At 42.6% G+C, this 25,668-nt stretch overlaps 1 protein-coding gene across 1 annotated transcript in view; it reads left to right on the top strand.

Annotated features, from left to right (window-relative positions):
* The window catches only part of si:dkey-215k6.1 (transmembrane protein 132B), a 205,936-nt gene that overhangs the window by 90,940 nt on the left and 89,328 nt on the right, over nucleotides 1-25,668 (top strand). The window contains exon 4 of the mRNA XM_034541835.1: nucleotides 11,266-11,406. Within this exon, the coding sequence (XP_034397726.1) occupies nucleotides 11,266-11,406 (141 nt within the window). The remainder of the gene's footprint in view (nucleotides 1-11,265; nucleotides 11,407-25,668) is intronic.

The raw sequence follows: 25,668 nt of genomic DNA, 5'->3' as shown, positions 1-25,668 counted from the left end.
CTGCTTCCAAACGCGAGGAGAGATTGAGACTACGAAGGGAGGGTGGGTCACAGGTTGGTGTTAGTTTGGTAACACGATAAGAGCCTTTGTGCGACAGCTGTAAAACATGCAAGAAGGAATGACTGTACCTGCACTAATATAGCACTGCGTGATGACTCAGACTTTCATTAAGGTACGTCAAGAGTAATCATTTATGAAACACAAACAACTACAGTTCATGTCAATGACTTTCATTTTCACGGCAGTGCCCCGAAGTCACATTTAGTTGTTAACCTGTGCATTCTACGTGGCAATGTTTGAAAGCGTTGCCTCCATCCACATATCTCTCCAATCCATCCACCTATTCATTCATTCATTACATGTTCCTTTCTGTTAAAAGTCGTGGGAGGCTGTGGCCAATGCCACCTTGCGCTGGGTGAATAGGATTCCATTCTATCACATGGCTAACACTCCAATGATTCTGAGTTAACTAACTTTCATGTGTGTGGATTGTGGAAAGAAACCAGAGCACATGGAGGAAACCCATACGTGTGTGGGCAAACAGATGCCAACTCCACTCAGAATGGCCTGCAGGCAAATCTGAAATCTCGTCATACCTCAACGCCATTCACTCGAGTTCACTCTGTATTCACAACCTTTTTTTTTTAACAAGTTGGTTGAAAAAAAGGTGTTTCGTTGACGATGCTTAATAATAAAAAATACAAAAAAGCCTTCAACCTGACTGGCACTTCATTTGGTAACCTGGTCATATTGTCACAGAATGCGTAAGGAATACATATGTCAACGCTTCACTGCAACTCTAATTAAGTTATAATTTAGGCATGGTCAGTAGTTTTTATCTTACTCCTCCACAGCTGTGTTTGACAGCTGCCTTGGGACAATTGTTAGGAGTTACTGTACTAAAGCTGGATTGGCTTCCACAACTTTCACCGGACAGAAAATCATCGTCTTAATTGTCATACTCCTCACCGGCATCATATCCACGACTTTCTCGGCATAATATTGTGTCCTGGGCCATGCAGCTTATATGGTGCATGCAGCATAATGAATATGGAGCTGATACTACACATTGGAATTAAAGAATGAATGAATCGTGTTCCCCTTTGGAGAGTATTAGTCAGAAAACTAGTGGTGAAGTCTCAGCAGCTGGCTCTATGACGATCATCCAGAACAAACTCCTGCAGATTATGATCTTTAGTACCATGCTGGACAGATGTAGGATGGATGCATGCGTAGGGGCTTTTATAATGGCTGCCCCTGCAGGGCTGGTGGTGCAGAGGCCTGTTCAGTGGTGCAAAACAAAGACCAGGTCTGGAGCAGAAGGCAACTGAAGGCATTTTCTTCACTCATTCATAATTAACACACACGAGGGGCCCACATATGTGAACAAAGGCTTGTCGCTTGTTCCCATGCATTGAGCAAAGAGGCATGCAGTGTGAGGGACTTCACATGTTCACCTAATGTACTGTACGCTGAATCAAACAAACAGACACTGGCACACATATCCAGCATTTCATCATTATTACAATAGTCATTTTGCAGTGGAGTTACATAACTGGGGGAGCCAGCTGCTCAAGAGTGTCTGTGGAGAGGGACAGCAGTTGTTTAGTGTGTGTGTGTGTGTGTGTGTGTGTGCGCGTGCATGTGTGTGTGTGTGTGTGTGGTCCAGTGGATTGGTAGTTTGGGGATGGACGCTTACTTTTTATCAGAAAAGCTTGATTTTGTTGTCAGACAAAATCGAATGAGCTAACTGAAAATAGTTGGATTATGCAAATACAATTGTAAATATTTATGTCGGTGTTACCTACAGTGGTCCATTTTGATCAGTCTGCAGTAAACAGCTGAAATAGTGAGACTTTAACTAAATCTTGGGGTGTGTGTACCCCTGGGGTTAAGTAAAGGCACTCCAGGAGGTACGTTAGATTAAAAAATATATATATTTAAAATTAGCATCAATTCAAAAATCCTTTAAAAAAATATTATTTAATAAATATTCAATCAAATATATAAGTGTTAGTTCATAAATTGAATTGTATATATTGTATATTAAATCAGACACTGATGGCACAGCGCTGTGTATTACATTTTCTCTTCAACCCCAAATTGTGTGTGCTGGTTATGGCGTAACATCACTAAAAAAAGGTTGAGATCCACTTGCCTGGAGAAACAAGAAAAGCAGAACGAGTGGATGAAAAAAATATTTTGAGAGACTATTGGGTCGTCTATTCTTCAGTGAGAACTAGAGGTGAGATTTTAGCTGTCAGTTGTAATATCTATCAACAGCATAATGCTAGCTAACATTAGCCTCAAGGGCGAGAACGTTTACCAGTGCACGGCATCACCGCTAGCTGACACCAGATTTCTCCACTGAATGAGGGAGTGAATCGTGGATAATTCGGCCCTGAACTTGTGTCTTTTGATCATGCTTAAAAGCCCGTTTCTACTCAACTTTTGCGATATCGATACAACCATTTCTCTCCTTGTGCAAAGTGTGAAAACAAAACATATTACGTCTTATTTGGCACTTGTATGCGTTGGTGTTTTCTGATCTGATGGCATGCTTTACAATATGAAACAAATGAGCATTTCCTATAGTAATGGTTTGTCTTGGTTCAGTTGCAACTACTATGGAAAGGCTATGGAGAGAGTGACGTCACGGTTAAAAGGCTCCTGCGTCAACCCCACCTGCGTTCATGCTGCATGACCTTCTCCCTCAGAATCGTTGTGGCGATTTGGCCTTTGTTCAACGCGGACAAGGGTTACGATTCACATGTCCGCTAGCTGTCCTTGCGAGGTGAACGTAAACAAGTTTGTAATCAGGCATTTGAACACATAACAAAAGCTGTTTTTTTTTTTTTTTTTTTTTGTGAGGGCAGACTCAACCAAGGTATAAAGGAATAAACGAGTTGTGTTTGTTGCATGCCAATCGTCAGTTATGGTAGGTGCAGCTGCTCCAGAAAGAGGCATCAGAAAAGGTTTTTAAGCACGATATTCCGTTTGTGTTAGAGGAGAAAATGGACATTTTACTGGAAGAAAGAAATATGAGAAAAGGAAAGCTGGCTTTTTAGAAGATAACAAAAAAGCCAATTTAAAATTGGGCAGAAGGATGAAAAGACAACAAAGGAAGTGAATAAAAGTGGGACATGCATCCAAAGTTAAGTGACAGGGAAAAAGATTCTGGGTATAACAGATGTTCTCACAGTGGGACACATTTGACCTGTGACCAACATAACGGGGCTCTTTTACATCCTTCTTTCAAATGTCTAACAACAGTTTGTTGTTGGTGCTTCCCATCTGTCACATCATATCTTAAAAAAACACCTCCCCACCTGTTCATTCTAACAATCTGAAACCCTTTGCCTTCCAGTCTGTCCATCACTCCATCTTCAAAAAACACATACACTCAAGGTCTCGGAATAAAATCGCCATAATTGCAAGATGTTTAAAGTATGACAAAAAGTTTTTGAAAAGAAAAAAAGACGCCTGCTCCCACGAGGCAAAACATCAGCAATATTAACACAAAAATATCTCCATCATATTAACGTATGCTTTTCTTCATACAGCTGTATATGCCATTTATCATCGTTAACTTAATAATTATAACATTAACATTTTAACAGGATTAACCTTTCATAGCCCGAGAATTATGCATCACAGGTTTGAGAACTTCTCGTCACAAACGTTGCGACTCGTGAAGACCTCGACCTCAAAAAAGAACTTTCTCGACTTGTTCGATCCGTTGACGGCTCGTCACTCGTCGGGAAGGCAAAGTAAACCCGTCTCTTCTCGGTGTTACGATCACAACAACAGATTGTTTGGCCTCCGCCTCTCAAAAAGCAGGAAAAGCACCAAAAAAACCAACATTTGAATGATTTGACAGTTGTCCAATGACGGCAGCTTTCTCCCAGAATGTGTTGAGGGATATGCAGGTGTTTGTTTGTTGTTGAACATCTGTCTGCGCTGCCATTGGTCCTTTACGTTGCGAGTGACGTTTCATTTTTTTTAAAGGGAAATAATATTTTCCTTTATTGTTATCAAAGTCAAAGTCAAAGTCAGCTTTATTTGTCATTTCTTGGATGTGCAAACATACAAAGATCTGAAATTGTGTTTCTCCCCTTGTCCAACATAAAGTGATAATAGTGATAATAATAATAATAATAATAATAATAATAATAATAATAAAGTGCAAAACAGATAACAACAAAGAACATGTAGACAACATATAAGTTAAGATAAACATGAGACTTTACATGTGTTATCTCGTTAAATAAAGATGTTGCCTCCTCTCAGCCAAAAAAAAATATCTGTATTTAACAATCATCCTAACGAACAGATTGGGACGCTTATTTTGGCTTCTGCACCGGCAGGAATCCTCTAAAAAGGTTTGCTTTCTGAGTGTTCTACCTTCTGGTGACAGCTTTAATGCATTGTACTGTCAGACATTGGCTCGGCCGCTTCCACTGAGGACACCTGGACGTGCTGGTTCAGTTTGGATGCAGGATAAGCTGCACTTCTACAGTGCCTCTTACAGTATCCTTTCCAACCCGTCTTTCCCCTAGAAACACATCTGTTCCAACAACAACTTCAGACGAACAATATGTCTTCTTTTACTTTTGTCTCTCAGACACATCTGCTGCTGTACATGCGGCAATGTTTTTCTGACACATCGCGTATGGCGGGGGTCTGCTCTTTTGTTTTGAGAAGAATGCCTTTTGAGTTTAACGTTTGCGTTTCAGGCATTTTGCCACTTTCACCCAGAGCAGCTCGGCAATTGATGGAACTGTGGAAAAATGTTCAATTCCTTGAACTTTACAGAAAACCAACTGAGTGCAAAGCTCAGAGCTATGGACCACTGAGAACCTCAAATAACAGTATGAAAAAGAATGAAAAAGGTCACACTTGAGGCAAAATGATTGTTTAAAAGATATAGTTTCTTTTCTACTCTTGCATTAACATTCATTCCATAGGTTTCTACTTTTTATTTTCAACTTGGTAGCTTTAGGGAGGTGAGGTGAACAAAAATCTAACAAATTGAATGCTTGTAAAAAACCAAAGGCCCTGAGACTGTTCCTTTGACCACAGTTGAATACTTTAAGAGGACATTGTTAGATTCAAGACTTTATCCCCATCGTGACTGTACATACTTCAGTTCTAGTTTTGGGCCATAGTAGCACAAACACGGTTCTGCAAAAAAATGCGAACCTACATTTTCTCATTGACTTTAGTTTGATTACCATGACCATGCAGTTTCTTCCAACAGCAGATGGTGTAAGATGTGAAAAATGTGAGTGAAAAGAGAAAACAAACATCCAGACAACTTCGTTGAGACTTGATCTTCAATTTATGAATTAGGGGCAAGGCCATGCCACAGGTATGAAAAAAAAAAAAAAGGTCACAAATTGATTTTCTTTTGTTGTGTGCTTCGTGAAGCTTGAGAGCTGCCATTGGGGAAAGCACAGGCCTTCTTTTATCCGTTGTGACCACTTGAACTCTATTTATAGAGATCAATCAAGGCCCTAGTTTTGCTTGGCCCTTTCTGGTTTCACCATACTTGAAGATAGTTTTGTCCATTCAATCTCCTATTTCAAAATGGTCTGATAAATGGTCAGTCCGCTGACCTTTCAGCTCCCCCCGCTGTGATGCTGAAAGGTCAACTGGTCCTGAAAAACGGTGACGATTGCTACTCTAAGCTCTAAGTAGGTGTGGATTCAACGGTCTTTCCTGGGGTTGTAGTTTCTCTCCCTGTCTTTATTTCACACCTTGCCTTCCCTATCCCCCTCATCCCTATTTACCTGTTACCCCTCTATCTCTCTCTCTCTCTTTCTTTCTCCTTCTTTCCAACTCTCCCCCCCCCCCCCTCTCTCCGCTGTGTGTAAATATGTTCTTCTATCATCAGATGCTCCTCAAGGAAACCCACGTTATCACGAACACCGCCGTGATTTACTCACGCACACCGCCATACATGTGACTCACAGGTCTTCTTGACCTTGCGTCAGTGCTGATAGAGCTCCTGCATAAGACAGAGATGGGTGGCTGTGTAATGGTGATTACGATTAGAAGTGTTCTAAGTGTAGACCAGAGGGAGATACAACGTACACCTACTCTCCTTTACCTCCTTGAATTGGGAGCACTAAAGGTTTCCAACGAGGTCAATAATGTGGAAAGAGTAAAGTACTGTATACACGGCTAAGTGTAAAGGGAATGAATTAGACTTAAGTGATTCTCCCTTTTAGCAGAACAATCATTTATCCTTTTCTTGCACATGTTGCTTGCTTTCCTGGATCACTATTCCTGGAGATAAAGACCGAACTATGAATATGCAGAGCTTCATTTACATTCATCTCGTTCCGCTTCTTCATTCAATTGTTCTCTCAATTTTGTCAGCTTTGTTTCTTCTTTGGTGGTAAATAATAAGGTAAATAAACATGTTGGTTGATTGTCTATTTGGTCAATGTTAAGTGGGGTACTTGTACTCAAGTAGGCATTGAAAAAACATTCAAATGTGTGACTTTTTACTTTAATTGATTTCACAATTGTGCCTTATTTGTGTAGCATCTCTTAACGTAATCATCCAGCAGCTAAAGATCGAGCGAAAAAGAGCCAAAATGCAGTAGAAGTATAATCTGCACAGTTAAGGGTCAAGAAACCCCCTTGGGTAGATAAGAAATGACTCCATGTAAGAAAAAGAGACATCATCACAATGACAGAAGCCTTTAAACGTACAATTGGGATTTGAAAAGAGCAATGGGACACTTTAATGCACTGTAGCTTTTTGGCATATTGCCGTTTCCCTCCGCATACGCTTTATTTTTCCATTTGGAAAACAAGTGTTGAAGTGCCTATAAACAAGGCACTGCTCCAGAAAAAAAAAGAGGAAAATAAAATCAATGGTAACGCTCTGTGAGCCACTCCGTGGCCAACAGGAGTAGACTGTAGATGTTAACGTGTGTGTAATGTATGAGCGTAACCCCGGGAACGAGGAAAGAATAGACGGCCAGTTAATGTTCTTGCTGTAAATAACGTTTTAAGTCTATTACGCTGACATTCTCGCTTTGACAAGGCACTTTTTTGAGTTCAGAAGAAAACAAGATAGCGACAACTGACAGCTACTGTCAAGCTACTGTTTCTTCCACAAGTACGCCACTGTACAATTTGCTCTACTGTATCAGAGAAAATAAAACAGTAAGTCATTGTAATCAAAATGTAGAGTCTTTTATCTGTGGTAGGCGGTAAATTACCGTGACCATAAACACTTGACCGGTGGGATCATGGGAGCTAGCTTTATGACTCCAATATACAGTATGAAACATTAAACAACGTGCCGTGTCTTCAGGCTTATCAAACACCACGTGATGCAGATCAGTCATCCAAGTTCAATTTAGAACAGACTCATTGACCTGAAACATAAACCAAATGCTGATGAAGATCTAGGAAGGTCAACGAGGCAAAGTGAAAGAGAGAGAGAGAGAACAGGGAGAAGTGTTGCTTGTCTTTCTGCATTACCTATAAATACAGACCGATAGGGAAAGAAAGACAGACAGACACTTGTCAGGCTTTGTTGCTGTACACAGATCTGACAGAAGCAGCTTAGGGACGCAGCCTTGTCCATCATCCTGCTTGTTGACAGACACACACACACACACACACACACACATGCACATACACACACTAGCACACCAAAGTCCTGACAGATGCAACATGGGAAAACAGTGTTGCTGTGTCTTACATGTGTGTGTGTGTGTGTGTGCGCGTGGTTATTACGTGCATCATCCAGGCGAACAAAATCAATCAACCTTTTCCCACAAGCATCATTCTGAATTTTAGGGTTGAACTGACAACCACTGAAAGCTGAAGACTAACTCTGTATTGAAAGCCCCATTCCGAGTATGGATTCACTTCCTGTTTATGCCTGCGTCATAGCGACAGCATGTTTTTTGGGGTTCTCAGTCCGGTCCATTTTCCTGAATGTGATATCTCAGAAGCGCCTGGAGGGAATATCTTTAAAATTTGGCACATACGCCTATTTGGACTGAAGGATGAAGTGATCAGTATTTGATGAAAGGTCAAAGTCACTGTGACCTCACAAAACACGTGTTTGTCCACGACTCAAGACCCTACATATGACAAAGTCAGACATATGTCTAAAAGGAAGGAATGAGGAAGGGCTGACATTTTGGACCGGCATGGGTGGAAACTGACTGTTTTGGGGAGGCATACAATGAGATGGTAATTATAGATGAGACTTTAAAGGGAATTTACAGGGATCTAAAATGAGTTACTGAATGCAAAAAAAGAAATTATGTTAGACTTTAGGGAAGAGCAGGGTAATATGTTAGCATTTGCAGTCAATAAATCATAAAACCGAAAGAAAGAATGATTACATACTATACAGTACATTCTGTTTATTTCAAAATGTCCTCATGTTATTGTGGTCTTACAAACTTGACAAACTATTAATCGACAGATTATTGCCATGATTAAAGCACCAATGAACCCACAATATCATATGCATGTTTGCCCTAAAGAAATCAAAATCAATAACTTGCCCACTACATGAAACAATCAAAGTTTGGTTAGGTTCACAAAAAAAGAATAAGTATGTTAATACCGGAAGTCGCCTCAGGGGGCGTGTCATGTAGTTAAGTGAGTGTGTCTCGTAGTAAAGTGGCTCTGCTTCTCAAACAATTATAGCTGAAAGACACTAAAACGGTCCACATAGCCGACGGGAGTCAAATGATAATTCTCTTGAGGTTCTTTGCAACGACCGACGTCACACTGAGCGCAGGAAGTCGCTCGTCAGGAAAAAGGCCGGGTGTCTGAAGCGTTGGATGGAACTACAAATGTGGTTCTGTGACAGTCTCCTATTTATTGTTCCGTCAACTCTGATCTAATTCCAACGCCCTACAATTTCTCACAGAAAATAAGTATTTCCTGCCTGTTTTGACACGTTTGTTGCAGTGTTTGGTTGTCACCCTTCAGATAATATGTCACTTGTGATCATTGGCAGTGCGTCTCAAAAGATGTCCACCGACAGGCCTCTACTTTCCGTCATAGTGGTGGCTTTGGGGCGAACGTTGCAAATGTACTCGCGTCACAGTTTTGGGTTGCGGCGTAGTACTGCATCTCTAAATGTGTTGCGTATATGAATGTTCACATGTTATCCGCTGCTCAAGAAAGTGCATTATTTGATATTAAATGAACAAGAATGCGACTTGTGCTCTTTGACGGAGAAGTGCTGGAGAAGTTGTATTTATCCCCCCCCCCCCATTGAGTATGTTTTATTCATGATTTGTCTCTTCCACAACCGTTCAGGCATACGTTTCTGTTCTCCGTCACTCTGTCATTCACATTTATATCTTCTGTATTTTTGTTCTTCTCCCGACTCGCTTTGCTTTATGTACTTTTCTTAGCCACCGTCTGGGTGAAGTACATTTCCTTTGAAGTGGATTATCTTAAATTATGGCTCGGGTTTTGAGGAGGAGGACCGAGTGGATGGGAGACAGAGGGAGAGGAGGGTGAGGTATGGGCAAGATAGAGGAGACAGAAAGAGAGAGGGGTAAAGGGAGAGAAAAGACCGCAAGCAGAACAAATTGCTACGTTTTAAAAAAAATATTATTATTTTATGTAACGTTCAACTGTTAAATAATAAAAGAGCGGGACCGCCCATTGTTTTTATGCTGCACACACACACTAACGGTATTTCGCTCGGGAACACTAGACTCAAACAATGTGTACAATGGCTTGTTGACACACAATTGGTCAACAAGCGAACATCCCCCCCCCCCTCCTTTAAATGAAACCAAGGCACATTTTTGTTCAGAGTGAAACAAGAGGGTCGTTCCCTCTGCGCCAAAGAAAGGAAAAGCATCTTGTTTACACACACAGGTGCATACATACATACTCACAAACATATGTACAGAAAAGCATGTCGAGGGACAGGCGTGGCATATTTGCGGGCAGTTTTTGGCAAGACATAAAGAGAGACAAACACAATAAAGTATTAATGAGAAAGGAGACAAAAGAGGATTGGCAGTTTTTTTTTTTTTTCAACTTTTCCCTTCTGTGTGCAGGAAAAAGTTGAGTCTGTGTTGTTATTTGTTGTTTGCCAGACTATTGTGAGCGTGTTCATAAGAAGAGCAGTAAACAAGCTTGCGCGCAAGTGCGTTAATAAACTGAGGGAGGGTCTTGTCAAAGTGATAAATAAAACAAAACACACCGGGACGGATTAGAGAAAGAGAGGAGACAAAGAAAATAAAGAGATTAACCATAGGATGCCTTGAAATTGAAGGGTGGAGGAGGGGCAGAGGGAGGGATGAAGTGAGGCATATAGGGAAGGAAGAGAGGGAGGAATGTAGCGAAGGGAATCACAGAGGGATGGATGAAAGGCAGAGGAGAAGCTTTAAGAGGAGGTGAGGAAAAGAGATGAAAGAGGAGACCTGGTAAGGAAAATAAAGGAGTGACGAGGGAATGGTGAGGTTGGAGGAATAGAAGCAAGGATGACATCTGGATGGGAAGGATAGACGAGTAAGAAGGGAAGGAGTATTGCGTCTCACGGAAATCCAAAACAAATATGGAAGTAAAGGGAGAGTTGAAGCCAAGAGAAGCGGAGGAAGACATCAATCTAGATTAATGGAAAACCTGGATGGAAAAGAAGAGGCGGCGTTGGAACGGCCTTAATCTAAATGAAGGGAGAAGAAAAAGTAAACTGGAAAAGGGAGAGGATTAGAGACGTGACAAAACGTGAGGAGGTTTAATGAATATGTGAAGGTGAGAAAAAAGGAGTATCTGAAGAGGAACAAGTCAAAGAAAGATAAATTGGCTGTTTATTGTCGCCTTTCTCATCAGCAAAGTCACATTTTGTGTATTATATATATATAATCTCCAGCATATACATCCCGATTCATCATCGCTTGCTTCCTCAAATGTTAACTTTCATAAGAGCTTCTCCTGTCACTCCTTTGTCTTCTCCCACCAAAACATACCGTGGGAGGCAGCGCCATGCTGGGTGAATCAATTTAATACAAAAGGCTATGTCACATAACAGGGATTAAAGAAAATCAGCCAGAAAATCGGGGCAGGGAAATTCCAAGCGAATCCAAATTCAATTTCAAGCGAATTCCCCCGCCAGCCCCCCCCCCCCCCACCCACCCCGACTGTCATTCACTGGGACAACTCTCCTTGATTTTAGTTCACGGTGTGCTGGTGTGAACTTGAGACTAACCTCGCTTTCTCTTCTCTACTCTCTGTTCATCCATCGCTCTGCAGGGTGTGGTTCCAGTCTGGCATCAACTTCCTGGCAGTGAAACCCAGCAACCTCGTCGCGTGGGAGATCAAACAGGAAATGGCACCGGGAAGCAGTTCGTTGGCGGTGATGTGTCAGAGACGGGCGACCTCCACAGCAGAGAGGTAAGGGCTGAAGCTCACGCGTCTATACTTCGGTCTCTTCAACGGCTCCCTCTGTCAGCCGTTTGTTTGTAGAGCAGGATCAATGAAAAACTACGGGCCTGATTATTATGAAAACTCATTTTTCCCTGTTGCCTATCAGTGTGAGATGACGCATGGCCTTGTTGAAGGCCCTTCTAGGTCCTTCTTTTTGTATTTGTGTGTTTACATGAGACGTCTGCAGGGGTCTGTGGTTATTCTGCACCGAGGACATGAACAAAACTTGACGTCTTGCCATTTGGAAAAGGGAGATCAGTTTCATAGTGAAAGTTTCTGCAGCAAAGACCAAATTAATATGTATGATTTGTGTGTCGTCTACACACTTGAGTGTACAGATAGTAAGCTAAAATGGCTCTTGATTTGGTTTATTGTTCTAAGTATTATTTCGTATTCAAGTGAGACAACCCAGGCAAACGCGCGTCGATTTTTTATACTCCGGTCAATTTTGATATTTCATGTCTATTTTGCTTCCACAACGTCTTATTTCAGGGTTAACGGAAAGAAAACATCCAAAATACACATTTCGGTGTTTTTATTGTGTTCCTTTTCTGTTTGAGTGTGTAGATTTCTCCTAAAGTCTTGGAACAAAAACACAAACAACATGGCCTTACTCGCTCATCTTAGCTCTTCCTCAACCTCCCTCCACAAACCGTAACACATTACCAACAACACAGCTCAAACAGGCAGCGAACAACAACGAAGTGGGTGAACTCCTCAGGCTGCCTCCTCTTATTCTGGGCCCCACTCTGTTGATTGGCCAGCTTGCAGTGAGTGGAATCAGAGGAGCAGCATGAATGGCCTGCACACATAGAAACCAATCACCTGGTTGGCACCTGGAAAGGAAACGAGGGAGGGAGAGAGAAAGGAGAAAGGAAGGCAGGAGGGAAGAGAGAGCACATACGCAGGCGCTTTGCCCAAGCCTGATATGTAACAATGCCTCATTTACATATTTAACCATAAAACTTCAGAACAATGAAAATAATTGTCCAATTGTGAGCAGTCAACTGTTTCGTGGCGATATCTATTAGTCAAATCTTTCAAAGGCTGCTTTCCCTTAAAATGTATTTCCGTCTCCACTTCAGTGGTACTTTCATACACCACACTTTTCAGCTTCATGCTGAAGGTTTGTAATTTAGAAGTTTGTTCATATATCATTCATTGAGCACGGCGACTGTGGGTCAGTGGTTAGCATGCCCGTCTTTCAATCAGGTGGTTTGCGGTTCAATCCCCGCCCTAGTCGATGTGTCCTTGAGCAAGACACTTAACCCTGCATTGCTCCCTGTAGCTGTGTGTATGATTGTAAGTCACTTTGGATAAAAGCGTCAGCTAAATGACATGTAATAAAAAAAAAAGTAATATATCATTCATTGCCTGATTGCCATTGTTTTTTGGTTTCACAGCCGTTGTTTCTGATTAATGTTCTAAAAAGAAAATATCCAAATTCCCTCTGTTAATATATTTGACTCTAATCTGTCAACACAATTTGATTAAAATATTGAACTCGGTTTATTTCAACGCTTAGATTTCTGTTGGAAATGTATGAAAATTAGAACAAAACAACAATCCCTCATTTTTATATTAAGACATACAACGTTGAGAAAAATTCAATAATGGTAATCTTAATGTCAATCAACAATGTAGGTATTGTTTTTACCCATGGGGTGTCTCCTGTAAATGCTTTGAACACCGCATCAACAAAAGTGATTTGCTTTGAATATGACCTTCAAACTGAAACCCATGTTTAGTCTCACATATTGAGGCGTGTCAAATTCAGACGAGTGGTTGTGTGCTTACCCATTTTAGCGTGTGCCGTACACACACCATGAGCACGCACCACACACACACACACACACACACACACACACACACATACGCACAGCGGGCTGAAAAGCAGGAGTGGAAAGCACTGATCCGTGTGTCACACTAAATGTGCCATTTACTCGGTAATTGCTCTGCCCTTGTGTGGTCGGTTGTGTTAGTTTGTGCGTGTGGATTTGCGCTTGTGAGTTTGGCTTGTGTCAGGAGGGTAAAGCCAGCGACGGCAGAGTAAATACTTCCTGTTTTGTTTTTGCTAATGTGACGCGTAATCAGCGCTTGACCCCAGTGCATGGGTAAGAGGTTCTCGTTGCATTGATACAACAAGTCTGGATGAGACATAACATTATTATTATTTTATTTTTTTTAAACCCATGGTGGTGAGATAAATGTTTCACTTAAAGAAGGTACAATCGAGATGGCAAACAAGAGACTGAGGTTAACTGGGTAGCAGAGAAATATAGCTTAAAAGTGCACAAGGCAACGGTGCAAACGCAGCACAATGCACGCGTGTAAGAGGTTCGGGAAACTGAAGCACGTGAACTGAGATCGCTTTGATCCAGGAGACACCGGCGGTTTGGTTGGACTCACACACACGAGCTCCGAGCCTCACCGCTCAAAGCAAGCGCCGAGGACCACAGTCAGAAAACATTTTCCTCCGCTGTGATTGAAGAGGTGCTGAATATTATTGTTACACCTTCGAGAGATATATATACCCTGTATATATCTCTCTAAAGTTGACTTTAAATGTTATTTTAAACAACAAGTGTTCATTTAATATAAGTATAGAACTAAACTGTGCTATTTGCAAGTGACTAAAAGGTGTCCTGCAGTGATGCTCATAGATTTAGTACATTTCTTTAACCTTTTGTCTCACACACAGATGTTGTTTCCCATTGTTATTAATGTTGTGTTTATGACTCAAATGCACTCCAGACACTCACACAAACACACCCATCGCTCAGAGTGGAAAATACTGAACGCTAGATGTAGCATGCCGCCCAGTATATCTGTTCACGCATGTGTTGGTGTCAAACAGCTGGAAACTGCGTTACCCATGGCTGAATGGAAAAAACTATTGAACCAGTAAACATGCAAGAGATCCGATCACCTGTTCTTTCTTTCTCTCTCTCTCTCCCTCACCTCATCTGTCTCTCCATCCATCTCTCCCTTCAACCTTGTGTTGGAGCGACTGCGGTTCCTGCTTCACTGTCCCTCATCGCCCTCCTCCTCCCCTCCGTGCTCTCTCGCTCTCTCTCTCTCTCTCTCTCTCTCTGCTACTTGAGGACAGTGCTGATGAATGGCTTCCCATTGGGTGAAACTATTACAGCGGGACCCCGGCTCAATGAGCACCACTTAGCTAGCCGTTAGCCACGTCTAGCCTTGATTGATGGACGGCATCAGCAGCAACGGATGACCCAAATGTGGCACTGGGGGAAATCGAACTGATGACACAACAGCTTTGAGCTTTCTAATCAAGAGCACGAGACAAAAAGTTTGCGTCGGATGTTTTTGAGACTTTGGAGCTCGTCTTTGTGCAGTGGGCTAAAGGATGCACCGCGGTTTGTTTGGAGGGATATCAAAACGCCGTCTTTCCTTTACAGCACATACCTTATACGGTTTGCAGTTTACTAAACGATAATGACGGGATATTTGCCATCCAAACGCATAGTTATTTTGGAAACAAAGGCAGACATCGCATTTCTGTCCCGCAACCGTCGATTTCCCCATTTGTCACCGACAGTGACTACATAGCTAATTATGCTAACGCGACACCGTGCTAATGTATCTTTTATTATGACAAAACAAGGTGAACTCAAGCCTAAAGTTATGGTTACTGAGCTATGATTGGTCGAAGGGCTGTAGAACAGAGTCAACTTGTGAACAGAAATGCATATTTAATGCGGTGCATATTTCTTGAATGGATTGCTCATGGACTCCCCTGGTCCTCTTTAGCGTGCCTGGTAAAAACTGTCTGATGAATTTTGGGATGTGCCAGACAGCGTAGCCTCAAGGCAAGGAAGTTATTTTCCTGGCCTGTTGTCACTCATCAGGAAGTTGTTGTTAAAAGGTGTTCAGATGGATGATTCTAAGCGGCTGCTTATTTCCCTGAGCTTTGGCACTTATCCAGGTGTGGTAGATTTTTTAACATATTTTTATGTTTTTGCCCTGAAGGAAAAACTCATCAAAGTGACGTCAGGGTAAACACAGAAAGTGATGCTTTAGAAACCAGATTATGATATGGCTATCTCTCAAAGACATGCAATGAGAAGCAATCACACTCTTTCACATGGACACCCACTAATACACGCACGCACACACACACACACACACACACACACACACACACACACCCTCCTGTCGTCTTCAAAGTGAACCATGAACAAAAAAGGTGCCTAAAGGTTCAGGTTATGATGCAGCAAGCACAAATATATAGCAGTGTTTGGATGTAAACGCATGCATAAATGCACAGGCCTGTACAGACATGGGCAGAACACACACACACACACACACACACACACACACACACACACACGAAGTTGATATAATGCAATGCCTCTTACTTCCCCAATGAAACAGCAATGAAGGCTATATTTGGGAGTGAAGCTAACAAACATGCACTCACACACACACACACACACACACACACACACACACACACACACACACACACACACACACACACACACACACACAGTACAGATCGTTGCCAGCGTTCAACGGGCACGATCTCAGGCTGTTATCAGCGACTGTGTGGGCGGGATGGCTAATTAAAAGAGCTGATTTGTATTAATCTCTAATGAGATATTACTGGTTGAGACATGAAACAGCGAGTGGGCTTTTTTTTTATGAATGAGAGGGTGGAATGATTACTTCCTCTGACAATGAATGTTGTGAATTGATTGCTGTCACCTATTGTTGTTCGGTGACATAATACGATCTGACACGATACGGTGTGCGCTGTATGCGTATAATAGGGGCTGTGGGGTGAGTGGATGCAGTAATTGGAACCGAAGCGGAGGCTTGGCTGTGTGTGTGTGGGTGTGTTTTTCATCTGCCCCTATGCATGTGTTTATAGTTGTGTGAGTCTAAGCATGCTGTCTTACATGCATCGTACTTTTGTATACATACATGTAGGTCGACAGTTATCAATTTAACCAATTGTGGATTATGATGTTAATTAAGTACTGTCCCATTATCACGCATTCCAGGGGACCTCAATTCTTTTATCATTGAAGAACCCACACTTGGATCAAAGCTCTTCAGCGATCAATTGTTTCTCTATTGATTTTAATGATGCAGTAATTGTACACAGCACCCTCACACCGTGTTATTGAAACTCTGCTCAGTTTTGCCTCCCTGCCCTTCTGCCGTTGTGTACCAGTGCACGGAAAAATAAAATATAATGAGATGTTTGGATGTGCATGTGTGTGTCTCCTCTACCTCAGAAAAATGGCATTGAAGCGCCCTCAAGCAAGATATGTCTTCTGTTGGATTTCATTTTGATTATCATTTCCAGTCGCTATTCATTCATCTTCCTTCCTCTGCATGCTATTTTAGTCCCATTTTCAATATCATCTTATTATACAGTGTATTCCTGTTTATTATTTGTAGCAAATATATTGGATGGTGATATACTTTGTTCCATTTATAAAATGTGTGTTGTTTATGTAGTGGGCTTGACCGTTTTCAGTGTTGTCCCTGATATTGTTCATCATTTTCACAGCCTCTCGGGAGTTTTTCCCACTATGTTTACAGACGTTTTATTAGTTTGCATGTTCAATAAATTAAATCCAACAGGAAAGTGGAACAAGCTCTGGATGACTTTAGTTTTTTTTTCTGCTGGGCAATATGAGGAAAATGTGCCATAGTTTGAGTGTGGCTGATGATCCCAGAATGGGAGTAGTGCTCTATTTCATGATCATGATTAGATCTATGGATTAACACTAATGGGCCTCGTTCGATAGCAGAACTGGGGTAATGCACTGCCCGCGCTCCATACAGGGACATGCTATTTATCTGCTTGTGTGCGTGTGCGTGTGGTTGTGTGTGAGTGTGCGTGTGCCAAAAAGCCTTTTTCCAAGTTCCATCATCCTGAGCCCTTTACTCGCAGTGGCAGGAACAGAAGCCGTTTAATGATTTTACAGTAAGTCCTGCAGAAGCTGAACCACCGGCGAATATAATACACTGCAAGTACTGTGGAAATAAATAAATAAAATGAGTTTAAAGAAAGCAATAACTCATTTCTGTGCAACGTGTAAGAAGGTGAAACTAAATCAAAAATTAGAGCAGCAATTTTCCAGCGAAGCGGTGAAATTGTTGCACATTGTAGGTGATTGTTTCGGAATAGTTGAACAGTTCACACCGGGGGATGGGATTTTACGAAGCTTCATAGTTCAAAGAGTTCATTTTATTGACGAAATACTCGGAAAATTCTTTACGTTTTCCCTTACATTAGAGACGAGATCCTGGTGTAGATAAAAGTTGTTCTCAAAGCATCTTCGCCCTTAAGAGAGCTGTTGGGAGTCGGGAGGAGGACTTCTAAGAAGCAGAGGAGGAAAGGATGGAAAGACAACGAGGTGGTAAATATTCACCAAACGCTGAAAGATGATGAGTTAATGATATGCGAATGGATTATGGGACAATGGACTCCCCCCCACCATGTCTACATTGGAACTTGAGTCTCAAAGAGTCTACTTTTTCATCATTCTTTATCTCTTTGTGGTGGTTCTGCGTCGTTTGTTGCCGTTTATCTGTATGTTTTTGGTCGCTCTGTGTTTATTTTCAGTCATTTTGTGTCTAATCGTGTAAACACACATCAGCGCATCGGCCCTAAGGACCAAACACGGCGACAGCGAGCTAATGCTTTTTCTTAATATGCTCGTTTGTTTGATTCTCATTCGCACGTGAACAATATTCCTAAATGGAAGGTGACAGTTGTCGAGCACTGCGTCGATGCATTCATTATCATCAATGGCGTCGCGTGAGCTTTAATCTCGAACACTGCAGTTCAATCAAATACAACAAAGAAAAGGCGTTCAATCAAATTTGATTGTGATTTTTCTTTCCGAGCTGAAATGTAAGCGAAACTAACAGCTTCACATGAGCGTCTTTTTCCCTACAAACCTAACCATAATCTGGGTGTTAGCATCTTTTGTGTCCCTTCAAGTAGCATTGTAATCATGTAAGTACACTTAAAGACGTTTTTGACATGTACGGGCCATATACTATATCCACTCATACACACACATACAAACGCAAGGTGTGAGGATTACATTTTTAATAATTGATACGCTGTCTTTTAATTTACAAGAGTGAAAGATGCAGGGCGAGGTTTTAGTCATTTGTAAAGACTAACTAACTCAACAGGGAGCTTTTGTTTTGAGTGCTGTCAGTCTCCCTGGGATACAAACACACACACACACACACACACACACACACACATGGACATGGGGCCAAGATGTCTGCAGTCACTGTTGGCAGACGTGAGGATTAGAAACACAGCAACAGGGAGGAAGGATAGAAAAAGAGGGGGTTGTCTGCCAACAAGAGAGAGAAGGAGGTGTGCTCTCACCCAACTACTCCTCCTCTCTCTCTCTCTCTCTCTCTCTCTCTCTCTCTCTTGTGAGAGAGGAAGAAAGGGGGAGAGTTAAAGTGAGTGAGTCGGGACGGAGGAATGGAACAAGAAAAAGTAGAGAGGAAGAGGCCCCTGAGGGCCCGACAGTGTTGATGCTGGTGTTTGTCCTTTGAGAGGAAACACATTTAAATAGAATTCTCTAACATTTATATCCCATTCATTTCATAGCCGTGTGTGTGTGTGTGTGTGTGTGTGTGTGTGTGTCTGTGTGTTTCTGTATGACACATTTCTATGCCCCATCACTCTAACCAGGGCCAAAGTACTTGACCTAATTTATCCTAAAAATATTCCTCTGATGCCACATAAGCACACACATGGACACATTCTGTATACACACACACACACACACTCACTCACTCACTCACTCACACACACACACACACACACACACACACACACACACACACACACATCATTGAATATCTCTCCTTGTGAAGTTTTGGTTTCAAATGTCCAAGTTTTGAGATATGTGTCTCTGAGATTTCGGCTGCACTCCAATTCAATGGCAACGGGGAATGTGATGTTTGTTTGTGGGGTGCATTCAAAGCACCTAAAAACAATGTCTCGGTCTCTCTGGATACTCCACAGACTTCACTCTGAACAGGTTCTGAAATCCCAAATGACTTTGCCGATTCAAAACACGCGTTCAGTATAAAGACACGGAGTAAATAAGTAGTCACTTTTGGTTCTAAAAGCTAATCGGATGCGTCGCCGTTTAAAGGCACTTTTGTACTTACGAGAGTAAATGAAAGCATCTCAATCTGTAACATTCAGTTCAGACATTTTTAGCCGACTTAAATGTTATAGAACACACGGTGAAACAATTAAAGTTCTAAGACAACACCCGGATCAGACAACTTGTCAATCACAATGTAGCCACGCCCTAAAACAGAATTTAATTAATTTACTAAATGTACATCACGTTGAATTGAAGAAGACTTGAAACTAGCGATTGTGACCCATGAACCCATCATCACAATGTTCACTGAGAAATCAAGTGAAAAGTAGAGTCATTTTCTCATCAACTTGTATATAATCCGGCGTCTTTTTGCAACGAGAGGAGTCGCCCCCTGTTGGCCATTAGAAAGAATGCAGGTTTAAGGCATTTCTCCATTGGCTTCACTTTTCAGACCGGTGATTCGACTGAGCTGAAAACATCTCAGTCAAGCGTAAAGGGAGCTCCACTGCAGAAAGTCACTCTAAATAAAAATGTCCAGGCTACTGTGACCACATTACGATCCACCCCATTGAATTGGGGTGGCAACCATTTCTTAAAAGTTGATCTTGAAAAAAAAACTCGGCAAATTAAACCAAAGCTATCTGCATGGCCAGACGCCAGTGGGGATAAGTGAGGAATTGCATATGGCGTCGTGGCTCGTTAAGTAACTGCACTGGTTTTAGTCTTCATCAAATTTGAAAGGTAATCAAAATCAAAACCCAAATCCTGGACAAGAAACATTTCATCTCAATTGTCCAGGTGGTAGGAAGAGTTCAGTTGACTTTTCAATCTAATTAGTCTTAAATAAACTTATCTTCCAGTTCCTAATTCTATAAAATAAAATTATAAAGCATTTTCGCTTGACTTGAGTATTGATTTTGTCCCTGAATGAAATATTTTTAAAAATCACAAGGATAATAGTGCAAGTACACACACATACACACACACACACACACACACACACACATACACACATACACACACACACATACACACACACAAATAAATACAAAAGTCTACGGGGGTCCTTTAACAGTAGAGCAGAGGAAATGACCACCCCAGTAAAAGACAGTGTTTATTGTCTTTCTTTCCTTCCTTCTTCTCTCTTCCCTTTATTGCTCAATACAGAATTGAGGCCAAACGTGTCTCTTAAGGTACATTCATGTACACAATACTCAAAACAATGTACGTTTTGGTTGCTTTACAGTGTATTGAAGCATCACCAATTACTTTCTTCCTCCCTATTCTCCATCCATACTCTCTTTTTCCTCATCGGTCCATTTTCCCCCCTTTGCCCTCTCTCCCCGGATTGCTTGCAAATTGACTGTTTTTTTTATGGTCTGCTTTTCTTTTTCAATTCCACTCAAGCATGTTTGGCTTGCCAAAGGTCAACAATGCCATTCCAACTTTGTGTATTTTGTCCAATTTTGGGAATTGAGAGGCAATGTCAATACGGTGAGATAATATGGGTGAACATGAAAGAAGAAGGAGGAGGAGGCGAAAGATAAGACTTGTAAGCTGGATGTGGACAGCACAAAAAGGATGGACAATGTGAGAGGAGGAAAAGTAGAAACGGAAAGGAGAGAGGAGGTGTAAATAAGCAGAGAAGGGAACGAAGAAGGAATGCTAATATCTTACTTTTAGGTTTAGGTTTAAAATGAAACAAAATGTATCCTTGATTATAATTGTTTGATTTATGATCCCAGCGAATAAGTGAACTTTTTTGTTCACGCTGACACTGCAGCCAAACCAGCTAAGTGAATACACCTTCTTAAAATACACCTGTCATCCTGCAAGACAACCCTTTTGGGAACACGGCTCATCCCAATGAACTTGATTTAAGTCTTTGTAACTTAGGATCCATCAGCTCGTCTCCAAGGTGCGCCACGATTTACCTCCTCTGGAGTTCATGCCGCCATCCAATTAAGTAAGAACGTGAACCATGTCCCAAAGAACACTTTTTTTATTAAGTTTCTTAGGCTGAAGATTCAATTCAGAAGGCACAAAGTGAGAAGTGACACCTCTTCAATGGATAGTGCTGTAATTCTCCAGGTTATTATACGTGTTATGTAAGCGGAGGAAAACACTAGCTGTCAATTAAAGGGATAAAAGGGCAAAAGGAAGCGATATTCGGGTGGGATAAAGGCACCATTTGTGTTCATTACGTGTGGTTTGGTGAGCGTTCATGTGATCCAACACTCTTATAACAGCCCTGAGCGATGACCCGGGCTGGCTCATTAGGCCTCGTCGATATGAATGAGGTTGATGTGTACGGCTTCGCCTAGCATCATTCTGTCACTCACTGAAATGACCCCGGCCACCTGAGCACACTCAATCCCCATGCAGGCCGCACTCCTATGCAAGCGAGAATGCAGGCAGGTGCACACGCACGTACACGCGTGCACAGGCTTCACACACATACTGACTGGATTGAATAAGATGCGTGGGATCCCAGGGAAAGTAAACACACACACACACACACACACACACACACACACGGTATCGGTCACATTTCATGCATGCACTCGTGACTAAACACACAAACATCCATGCGAACACACACACACTGTACTTTTCTGAATGTTTTTGTAGGCCATGCTTTAAATAACCTTCCAATCCCATTGGCATAATTCCCCTTGCTCTAACACCCATTCCTCCCTCGCTCCCTTGCTCCCCTGCTCCCTTGCTCCCTCTCCCGCTCCCTCTTCCGCTCCTCACCCTCACTGCCGCCTCCCCCCCCCCCATCCTTTGTTTCCTCACCCTCCATGCCCCTGTTAGACCCCCCCTGGGAGCCTGCGTAGCGGGATGTGTGGCTAATTAAGGCGACCTGCGCGAACCCCGCGTGTTCGAGTCCCTCTCCTCAGAGATGTACAGTGTCATAGAGCGAGCTAAGGCTAACTCTGTGTGTGTGCGTGCGTGTGTGTTGGGGAAGAGGTGTCAAACGTTGGAGATATCCCAGTCCCTTTCTGCATTTCTCTTCTCTTTTTTCTTCTCTCTGTTTGCTCCCTACTTCCCACATGTCCTCCGTCTCTTCCTCGCCACCAAACTTGTCCTCCTTTCATTCTCTCTGTGCCTCCCTTTTTCCAAACAGCTTCATTCTTTCATTCTGTCCTCTTGCGTTTGCCCTCCTACCCTCCTTAGGCGACAGGAACCCCAGGGTCCCACTGCTGCTGTTTAATTAATTCTTTTCATTGTGTAAAATCAAAAACCCAAGCAAGTGTCCTTGACTCGAGAGCTCTCGAACATGCACGAGCGAACGACACAAACAAACTGAGGGGGCCGAGCGCCTCCGTCTCCCAGGAGGAGGATAAAAGGATCTGCAGAAAGAAGAAGAAAAGGAAAAGAAAAAGTTACTTTACTTTGTGGGACGGAAGATTGTCTTTCAACGGGCATCGGGGGGGGGGGGGAGTAGTGGAGAAAGAGGGTGATAACAATATAACCCAACAACCGGACAAGAAGTCAATACTGGCTGATTGTGCTAAACCCTGGAATGTGTGTTTTACTTCTGGTGCCAACGTTTTTCTAAATGTTCACTTTCTAACAGCATCAATCATTTCGGAAAAAAATGCCAAAGACTGAAGTACAGTAATAATCCCGAGGAAAGTTTATTTATATAGCAGCACATTTCTAACCCGACCAATCATCTGAGAACCTGCCACTATAAAGAGTTTGGAAGAGGGCAGGCGCCCTAAAAAAAATAAAACGTTGCAGGTGATTGGATGAACCATCTGTCAATCAAACTCTCGCCAAAGTGAGTAGGGAGAAAAGCCTTCAGTGCTTTTCTTTGCTCTCAATAAAGAAATACTCTCCACTTTTGGTGCAGCATCAACGCTAAACTCTTTAAGAGTTACCATGTTTGTTCAGAACAGTCTGTGTGTTGCCTCTGTGTGTTGTCTCTGTGTGTTGTCTCTGTGTGTTGCCTCTGTGTGTTGTCTCTGTGTGTTGTCTCTGTGTGTTGTCTCTGTGTGTTGCCTCTGTGTGTTGTCTCTGTGTGTTGCCTCTGTGTGTTGTCTCTGTGTGTTGTCTCTGTGTGTTGCCTCTGTGTGTTGTCTCTGTGTGTTGCCTCTGTGTGTTGTCTCTGTGTGTTGTCTCTGTGTGTTGTCTCTGTGTGTTGTCTCTGTGTGTTGTTTCTGTGTGTTGCCTCTGTGTGTTGTCTCTATGTGTTGCCTCTGTGTGTTGTTTATGTGTGTTGCCTCTGTGTGTTGTTTCTGTGTGTTGCCTCTGTGTGTTGTCTCTATGTGTTGCCTCTGTGTGTTGCCTCTGTGTGTTGTTTCTGTGTGTTGCCTCTGCGTGTTGCCTCTGTGTGTTGTTTCTGTGTGTTGCCTCTGTGTGTTGCCTATGTGTGTTGTCTCTGTGTGTTGCCCCTGTGTGTTGCCTCTGTGTGTTGTCTGTGTGTTGTCTCTGTGTGTTGTTTCTGTGTGTTGCCTCTGTGTGTTGTTTCTGTGTGTTGTCTCTATGTGTTGTTTCTGTGTGTTGCCTCTGTGTGTTGCCTCTGTGTGTTGTCTCTATGTGTTGTTTCTGTGTGTTGCCTCTGTGTGTTGCCTCTGTGTGTTGTTTCTGTGTGTTGCCTCTGTGTGTTGTCTGTGTGTTGTCTCTGTGTGTTGTTTCTGTGTGTTGCCTCTAGTGTTGTCTCTACGTGTTGCCTCTGTGTGTTGTTTATGTGTGTTGCCTCTGTGTGTTGTTTATGTGTGTTGCCTCTGTGTGTTGTTTCTGTGTGTTGCCTCTGTGTGTTGTTTATGTGTGTTGCCTCTGTGTGTTGTTTATGTGTGTTGCCTCTGTGTGTTGTCTCTATGTGTTGCCTCTGTGTGTTGTTTATGTGTGTTGCCTCTGTGTGTTGTTTATGTGTGTTGCCTCTGTGTGTTGTTTCTGTGTGTTGCCTCTGCGTGTTGTCTCTACGTGTTGCCTCTGCGTGTTGCCTCTGCGTGTTGCCCCTGTGTGTTGCCTCTGTGTGTTGTCTCTGTGTGTTGCCTCTGTGTGTTGTCTCTGTGTGTTGACCCTGTGTGTTGCCTCTGTGTGTTGTCTGTGTGTTGTCTCTGTGTGTTGTTTCTGTGTGTTGCCTCTAGTGTTGTCTCTATGTGTTGCCTCTGTGTGTTGTTTATGTGTGTTGCCTCTGTGTGTTGTTTCTGTGTGTTGTTTCTGTGTGTTGCCTCTGCGTGTTGTCTCTACGTGTTGCCTCTGCGTGTTGCCTCTGCGTGTTGCCTCTGCGTGTTGCCTCTGTGTGTTGTCTCTGTGTGTTGCCTCTGCGTGTTGTCTCTGTGTGTTGTTTCTGTGTGTTGTTTCTGTGTGTTGTCTCTACGTGTTGTTTCTGTGTGTTGTTTCTGTGTGTTGTCTCTACGTGTTGCCTCTGCGTGTTGCCTCTGTGTGTTGCCTCTGTGTGTTGTTTCTGTGTGTTGCCTCTGTGTGTTGCCTCTATGTGTTGCCTCTGTGTGTTGTCTCTACGTGTTGCCTCTGCGTGTTGCCTCTGTGTGTTGCCTCTGTGTGTTGTTTCTGTGTGTTGCCTCTGTGTGTTGCCTCTGCGTGTTGTCTCTACGTGTTGCCTCTAGTGTTGCCTCTGTGTGTTGTCTCACACACAGCTAAGCCACAGTAATAGCCGCTTGTAGCTCACAATGCTAATTGGTCGGTACAGCGACGCCTTCTTGAACCCTGACAATATGGAATCTAGTGTCATGTGATCCCACGATTCTCAGGTGATATTGTGACATCCAATTGCCCCCCGTTCATCAACCACATTCAACATTTTAGACAATCTGAATATTTCTCACTTTAATGGCCGGCTTAGAGTGAAGGGGAGAGGAGGAGTGGGAAGGAGGGGGAGGGAGAAACCAATTCTACGTCCTTTTCTTTCATGGCTCTGGAGAATGCTTTTTTTTTTTAGGGGAGGATGGGAGACAGAGGGAGTAAAAGAGGCTGAAAGAGGAAACGGGCATCTGTCTACTTTTCCTGGTTGTCCTTCCACGCTAGGAGAGCAAGGGGAAAAGAAGGACAAGAGAGACAGAGGGGGAGGCCACGATGGGGACAATGGTCTTGTGCTTGCATGTCTTTTTAACACCAAGCT

The sequence above is a fragment of the Cyclopterus lumpus genome, chromosome 9, assembly GCF_009769545.1.
Source record: "Cyclopterus lumpus isolate fCycLum1 chromosome 9, fCycLum1.pri, whole genome shotgun sequence".
NCBI classification, from domain to species: domain Eukaryota; kingdom Metazoa; phylum Chordata; class Actinopteri; order Perciformes; family Cyclopteridae; genus Cyclopterus; species Cyclopterus lumpus.
This window is presented reverse-complemented; position numbering and strand designations above follow the sequence as displayed.